At 44.8% G+C, this 8,050-nt stretch overlaps 1 protein-coding gene across 2 annotated transcripts in view; it reads left to right on the top strand.

The window, feature by feature from the left end:
- The window catches only part of LOC6606569 (protein timeless homolog), a 67,591-nt gene extending 60,109 nt beyond the window's left edge, over positions 1-7,482 (top strand). The window contains exons 12-18 of one of the 2 annotated variants that reach the window (XM_032720797.1): positions 1,687-1,782; positions 1,910-1,958; positions 2,666-2,807; positions 4,741-4,946; positions 5,246-5,334; positions 5,653-5,856; positions 6,007-7,482. In XM_032720797.1, coding sequence (XP_032576688.1) covers positions 1,687-1,782; positions 1,910-1,958; positions 2,666-2,807; positions 4,741-4,946; positions 5,246-5,334; positions 5,653-5,856; positions 6,007-7,403 — 2,183 coding nt within the window. In that variant the 3' untranslated portion in view covers positions 7,404-7,482. The remainder of the gene's footprint in view (positions 1-1,686; positions 1,783-1,909; positions 1,959-2,665; positions 2,808-4,740; positions 4,947-5,245; positions 5,335-5,652; positions 5,857-6,006) is intronic. The other variant, XM_002031334.1, reaches the window with a different exon arrangement.
- The last annotated feature ends 568 nt before the right edge of the window (positions 7,483-8,050 follow it).

The following is an 8,050-nucleotide window of genomic DNA, read 5'->3' as shown; positions in this document are numbered from 1 at the left end:
CAGGTGTTGTCCAGGTGCAAGCGACGCGCAAAAGTCATTAAGTGTGGCCTGCAAAGTGTGATGCACCCCGCCAACTGAACAAACATAATGCTTAATTAATTAGACTGATGTGGTACTCTATACGAAGCTAGCATATATTAAAATAAACCAAAGTGCACCTTAGGTCACAAGTAAAATATAAAACTGTTTCAATACTCTTAATGCTTAATAGCCAAGTTTATATAAACTTAAAATACTTTGGGAAAATAGACGTTAATAATTAGGTATTTAAAAACAATAGTACCTTCTAAACGCATTTGGACATCCTATTGAATTTAAATATTTAGCATGTCTCTTTTTATTAAAGTATAACTCGTGTTTAGTGTCTGGTAATTCCATGTAAGCCAAGCAACTTGGACTTGGTGAGTTTCGAAGTGCCATCATGACTTCCAGACTTCGAGCCACATGAAGTTCGGGCCATAGCCTGACTACCCTGAAGTTACCGCTTATAACAAGAACATCAACAACGCCGTAACGAGGTTCATGTTTAATGGCCGTGCAGTCGCAGTCCTTCGGATGGAGTAAGGTGTTGTTGTGCCGGAGAGCGGGTTGGCTATAGGGCCGTATGACTATATCCACAGTCCCGTCGGGTGTCGGGCCAACAAATGCAGCTACAAAGGCAGCCCAAAAGACATGCACTAATATCGTGTGCTGTCCGTGTTGCATTTCTCCCCGACCACGCACCTTGGCCCTTCGTGTGCCATGTTTTTGGGCTTACAGCTTGAACCTGACACAGAAAATTGTGTTTTAATGACGGAGCATAGCGTCACTGCCAACGACAGGGGACAGGGCACAGGGAGCAGCTACAGCAGCAGCAGGAACAGGAACAGGGACACGGACTGAAATGCCAGTGGAGACCCCATTCAAGACGTTAATAAAGCGACGCACACGCAGCACATTCCATGGGTGTAAGGTGCTAAAGGTGCGAGGGGGATGTCCTGGACCTGCACTTCCAAAATGAAGTTGTAACTGCCTGAAATCCGGCTTTTCGGGGTATGGCTGACATTTTTTGGGGGCATTTCGCCAGGAGCAGGTGCGACATTAGCAGCCTCCAAGCGAAAGCCCAGGGTCGAATGGCCCAGCATACGTATTCCATTCGAATTCCACTGTTTTCGGAATAGGGATCCTGTGAAGTGTGCTTCTGACTAGCTTTGCATTTTATCAGGACCCTCTCTTTGTGCACCTCTTATAGCCCTCTGTGCGTTTGAGCCCGGTTGTAGGAACACAAGTACACTTGTTTATGCATTGCAGCAGTCATAATTATTGTTAATGGCCATTTGTGTTTTGCCAATGGAGAATGGGTGTGCCTAACCGGAGTGCCCTCATCTGTCTCTATATGCAACAACTGCATAATTGATTAAGTCGCAACGGGTGCAAGTGCGCTTCAAAATTAAAACAAATGAAGTTTAATTGTAAAATAGTGACCTTAAAATTAATGGGAATGGATCAGTAGATAATACAAATAGGATGTTTGGAGTTTTATTTTTAATCCAGTTTACGACATTTTGGGAGCTTTTGCTCCTTTAGATTTAATATTGTCATTCCATAAATATCTCTGTCCAAAATTAGTTATTTCCAGCGAAATTCAATCACCATTTCTGGCATCCTGATTAGACCTGGTACTTAAATAATATTTTCATTTTTCAGTTGAGTCCGAGGATAAGGAAAACGAAAAGGAACAAAATCAGGACGAGTACGAGGACGAAGACGATGACTTGGATAACGAAGAATACGAAGAGCAGGGTAAGCAAGGGCAGCACTCATCGCATAAATCTGCGATAAATATGAAAATAATTTGAGGAAATTTCAACTAATAAATGGCATTTGCCTGTTTTCCCATCCCATTCCCTGCTTTTCATCCTCTGGCTAGATAATGGACTCACCGAGAAAACGTTCAAATTTGATGATTTCGCTCGCAGGTAAATAGGCCTAGGACTAGGATCCAAGTACCGCCCCGAACCCATAAACTTTTCGAATCAAGGCCAAACCGCTCCTGGACACTTTTCCATTTGGGGAAATACAAACCATGGAGGGGAACGGAAGAGAGGGGTCGCTTAAATTTTACTGCTGTTATTTGAAAAGTTATTATGGTCGCCCGCTCGGTTGAACGGCGGTTTTGTGCCGTGATGGTCGTGTTGAAAATTGTAATTGTATTTTTAATTGAAAGGCAGACCAGAGAGTCAGTGCTCGTGGCTACTAATTAAGGATTAGTGTCAGAAATTACTTGTGCCAAAAGTTTTATGGCCGCGAACTCTCGAACTCGAACTGGAAACCGGCGCACACAGATGCCGCAGGCAGCTTAGAGCGGCAGCAACATCACAGAGGCAACATCCTCCGACGAGCAGCAACATCAGCTCACCCTGCCACAACAATTATAATAAAATGACGTCAAGTTGGTTGGCCCGTTGTATTTTAATTGTGCTGCCATTGCCATTGCCATTGTTGTTGCAAATGTTTCTAAAACTTTGCTGCCGAGTGTGGAACATTTGGGGTTGCCGCGGTAGCTGCTGTTTTCGGGGTGACCGGCTGGATAAACTCTTAAATCATAATTAGTTAAATTTAGCATAATTTGATTTGAGTTTGGTTTATAATGGCCTGCGTCTCCCCTTTCTCCTTTCTCCTCTAGATTGCTGAATCCGAAAATCGTTCGAGCTTGCACATTAGTGCTATCGGATTGGGCGGATATACCTACTAGATCCTTGAAAGCGGCCGTAACTATTCTACATCGCATTGCCTACGGTTGCAAATGTGCGGGAATGCTTTTCCAGGTGAGATAATCATAAGGAATATGTTTTTATTGAATTTTAAATATTTACTTATCTTAAAGCAGGTTTTTAACATTCAAAGTCAAACGCAAAATACAAATGCCACAGCTTAGCTGCCGCTCATTTTCTTTTTGCCATCCTTATTTTACTGTCGCTGCTTACATTTCATTTTTATGGTAATTTGTACAAATTAAGCGGACCTTTTTTCTATTTGTCCAAAGCCACAAACGATATTTACTGCCTTGCGCGTACATATACAATTTTTTTAAGCGGGTTTGGCGATGGGCCTTTTTTTCGGTCCCTCCGCTGTCAGCTGGAATTTGAACTTTTTAAGCCTTTCACGCGCTGCCTTGAGCCACAGCATCGGTTGGGTTCTATAGCGACTTAAATATTCAAATGTCTGTGTTTGAGTTGGTTCAGAGCCTCTGAGAAGGAGCGTAACGCGATTGTCTTCGAGTTAAAAATTAAATAAATTTACAGGACTGATTTGACGACTTGACTTTGAATTTAATGTGACCGCGCTGTTTCCTTTTCTATATTACGATACTAATTTATAATCCTTACCTTGCACTTTGTTTTTTAAATAATATCTTAAAATCCTACGGCATGTCACAGCTTGAAAATATTATATACTGCCCTCGAGATTTTTATTGTAGAGCATTTAACTTTGTACCTTGCGCCAAGTGTTTCCACTTCTTTCCGGATTTCTTTTCAACTGCTTATGCTGCTTTTCACGGCTGGCAATTAAACTTTTCTTTTCGGGCAGAGTTCATAAATCACATTCAGCAGCAGCCGGCTGCGCGGCCTTCGCCTAACCACCCAAAAACACCCAGCCACCCAACCACCCACTTTTCCAGTTTCATCGGCTTAAAGCGTTGCTTAAAGCCATCGGTTTTTGGCTTTCAACGGGCAACAGAGTGGCATGCAACCACTGCAGAATGACTGGGAAACGGAGAAAGGCTAATCACTGGAGCGGCCAAAAACGGCATCGCATTTTGGGGGACAAAGCCGGTGTCGAGTGTCTCCGTCTTCCGCCTTCCGTCTTTCGCATTTCGTACTCCGTCGTGGTCCATCATCTAGCGCGCGTGTTTCTGTTCAGGCAGCATGGGTTGCCTATCAGCATCATCTAAGCCGGCTCAATGTCTGCTCTGCACAAGCGACGATTAAAAGGACGACAATGACTATGACGGTGACGAGAATGAGGAACGGAGCACTGGGAGAAATCCTTCTAAAACCAAAATCGCAGGTCTTAATGAGAGTTAACAATTTTTTCAAGATATCAGCATAAGATTTTAATACTTAAAGATCTGGAACACATCGAACACATGAAACATCTGAAACAATATTCAATCCTTCATATTATAACTTTATTATTCATTGACTTAATCCAAGTGCAGACGTTTTTTTCTGATGCAAGCCTTAATTAACGTTAGTTAATTTTCTCCTTTTTTTTTTGGTAAGCGTAAGATGAGTTTTTTGCCTCAGTGAAGTGAATGGCTGCAGCTATCCATGTCCATGTGGCCATCAAAAGGAGCAGACTGCTGCTTGCCAGTCTGGCCACAAGCAAAACAAAAGTAGCATCATATGCAAAGTCAAAACCACTAATGGGTCTGCGCAATCATAGGATAAATTAAATTCCAAATACGGACGACGACAGTCGACAACGATACAGGGGTATTCAGTGGGTTTTGGGTGGGGAGATGACTGTTTTTAGGGTTAGTTGTCCGGGTGCGGGGTGGCATTTATAAAGTTTTTGCCAACTGCAAATGATATCTTGCTCAGCAGAGAGACAACCGCAGGCGGCAACCGCAGAGGATTCCAAATGGAGGACAAGAAGGACGAGGTGGCGACTGTTGTGGCTGTGGCTGTCTTTCGAGAAACTTTTCATTTGAATTTCAAGCACAACCTAACCAGCGATTTTCCCGCTCTCCCGCAGGCCAAGCTGTTTCGCATCTTTCAACAAGTCTTCAGCGTGGAACGTGACGTCCATCAGGAGGAGCTGCGCCGCCTGGCCATCTTTGTGGTGCGCAAATTTGTCGAGGTGGCCCCGACTAATCCCAAAATCTATGCAGAGTTATTATTTTACAAAGGCATCAGGGAGGCAAATGAGCTGGAGACGGGCTATTGTGACGCCTACGAAGCGTGAGTACGGGCTACTTGGCCATTGTCTCCTCATCTTTGGGGCTGAAGGGAATGGGATGGAATGGATGGGTAGGGCCATCACAATGGCCGCATGATTGACTGAGCCGGGTCTTTATCGTCTGTCGTTTAGTTGGCACATGATAAATGATGGCCAGCGGCGAGAATGGTGTCCCTATTGTATTTGCACCCCACGGACAGTAGTGAAAGGGTCAGATCATTTGCATGCAAGCCAAAATTACGGGGAGACAGTGTGCTGAAAAGTCCTGGCCCTATATTTATCGTATTAACTTTACTTGCAGTGGCACCAAAGGAGCCTGGACCGAGGAGCAGGAGTCGGAGCTACGCTTCCTCTTCGAGGAGAACCAGCGCAATCCTGAAACAGATAAGGGTAACTATAACTATAAGTCTAACATTCTATGATGAAAAGCCACAATAAGTGTATATAATCAAAAATTGAAAAATACGCATATACAAATTTATTCAAGCATTGAAGTACTTTAAAAAACGGAAAATACGTTTTTGCTCGCACTGCATCTGCATTTTTTAAAACTGCCCTTGAGTGTGAATTAAAACTTGATTCGTAGTAAATGAATAGAAGCAATCACAGCTCCGGCACTCTAGCCACTCGAAAAAGCGACAGGCAGGCAGAGAGAGAAGGGTTAGGAATAGACGGAAAACAACTACCCAATTGTGTCTGTTCTTTCAGATGTGATTGATTGGATTCTGGACAATTTGGTCGACAAGACGCGCAACCGCCGCACTGTCCTGAAGAAGCTGAAGGAACTGGGCCTGATGTTCAAGGCGCCCACCAAGCGTTCGACCAAGTCCGCCCAGAGCGGCAAAAACGTCTGGCAGCCGGAAGAGGATGACGAGCTAAGGAGCTTATATGATCAGCATCGCATTGAGCCGGGTAAGTGGACAATCAGTTTGAGTATACAGAGCAAAGGATGCAATGTAGGTCTCGAAACAAGGGCACACAACTAAATCCAAATTGATTAGATGTTTGGGGCAATAAGTACAGAAGTCAGATTTTGATTTTACTTACTATTTATTCTTACAGACTGCCTAGAGCGACTTGTCCACGAGTTCGCTGAGCGGCGCAGCAAACAGCAGATCATCAAGCGAATGCTTCAGATTCATTTAATAGCGGATAAATCCGAGATTCTGCCCGCCAAAAAGGGGCGTGGAAAAGACAAGCCCAAAAAAGAGGCAGAAATGGAAGGCGATGGAGATGAGTTTGACTTTGCCGAGGAGCCCATGCTTGAGGAGCAGGGGTATAAGAAGCTGAAGTCCAAGCCGAAAAAAGCCAAGAAGCGTCAGATGGTACGCACACCCTTGGATGTAGGCACCATTAGAGCTCTAATCGGTCAGGTGGATTCCGAAAAGTATCAATCGGCCATCGAGTGGCTGCAGGAATGCCTGCAAGATGCTAGCGAAGACACCGAGGAAGCAGTCGAGGATGACGATGGTGTGCCTCTCCTGCCCTTAATGCAGGATCAAAAGAATGCCATGGAAGATGGTGATTTCCAAAAGGTGCTGGTCGCCCTGGGCATGCAGCCGCCGATTACGGGAATGGAAGCCTACTGGCGTATTCCTATATATCTCAACTCAGCCGATTTGTTATTACGTTCCAAAATCCTGGCAGGAGAAGAGGTTAATGCTGAGCCTGAAGACGAGGCTGCAGACGATGAGGAGTGCGAGGAGGCCGAGGAAAGTGAGGAAGAGGACTTCCTTGAAAAGCACAGCAGGCAGCGGCAGGAGAACATAGCCACCCAACAGCAGCGAAAACTTGATAGTCTTATGTTCAACCAGAGCGATGACGAAACCGAGCAACGTGCTCCCCCAAAAGCCAAGGACAAACCCAAGGCCAGCGAAAAGAAGGCCAAGCGAAAGGTCAAAGACAAAGCCAAGGAGTCAAAGGACTCCAATGACGATGGGACAGATAAAGCAGAGCTCGAGAAACCCAACACGGATGATTTATTTAACCAATTGAGAGCCAAGCGAGCCACTAAAATCAAACTGAGCGATATGGCTCTAAATGAGTCAACAAATGCTGCTCAAGAGGAGGACGATGATGCATTTAACTTCAACTCGGAGGACTATCGTGCCCGCCTGCTGGAACTGGAGGATGAGGAGCAGAACAGCAAGGATGCGGATGAGAACGGCGGTGACAAAGAGAACATTACCAATAAGTCCCTGCAGCGTGCACGTCGCGTTAATGTAATTGACTCGGATAGCGACAACGACGATGATGGCGCCTTGCCCGCCGACAAGACAAACAAACGCCCACGCAGTGACGACGATGGGGATGCTGGCCACATGGATGCCACTGCCGAGGAGGACAGCGATGAGGAGGCCAACTTTTTGGCTCGCAAAAAGCCAGCCAAAGTCGATGGCGAGCCGGCCAAGCGGCGTCGGTTGGCCATCATCGTTGACGATGATGAGGATGATTTTTAATGCACACCCGTTCTGCTCTTGATTTTATAGCTCACCGGAATGGAAGCTCGAATAAATGTAACTTTTAATTTGCATATCAGCTTTTGTTTGTTCCCTTTTCATGTTCGTCGAGAGTGTATACTGTTTATATGCGTATTGTGATTCTACTAGGAGAGGGTATCAATTGGGCATTAGCACACAGATTGGAAATCCTTTTTAATTGAAAAATGTAATTTGATATTCATTTCATAACGCTTAAGTGGCCCACAGTTCTTTAGTATAATTTTAGTATAATATAACTATATTTATTATTGTTTTTCGAATGTGTGTCTCAATATTAATTACCTATCTGTCGTGTTGTCTAGTTACGTTAAAAATGCAGCACCAAAAATGTTAATCTGGGCGTATGCTATTCACATTATGTACTGCCTACTCTCGTAGCCTAAGGGTATCAACTTGGCCAACAAAAGTCAACCGACTGCATTGTAACTGTCTGGCAGCAAACATGGCCTAGACCCCGACGACCCTTCCTTCGGAATAAAGTCCCTCTTGGCCAGTTCTATTACCTCTGCCATTCCCCCAGTCGACTTGATGGAATTCCATGGTGGTCCATTGTGAGCAGCACACACTGCCCCACCTCCAGAGTCTTTTGTGTGCCTCTGCTAATT

Source organism: Drosophila sechellia, chromosome 3R, assembly GCF_004382195.2.
Source record: "Drosophila sechellia strain sech25 chromosome 3R, ASM438219v1, whole genome shotgun sequence".
NCBI lineage: Eukaryota > Metazoa > Arthropoda > Insecta > Diptera > Drosophilidae > Drosophila > Drosophila sechellia.
Note: the sequence above shows the minus strand (reverse complement) of the source record. Positions and strands in the feature narration are given on the sequence as shown.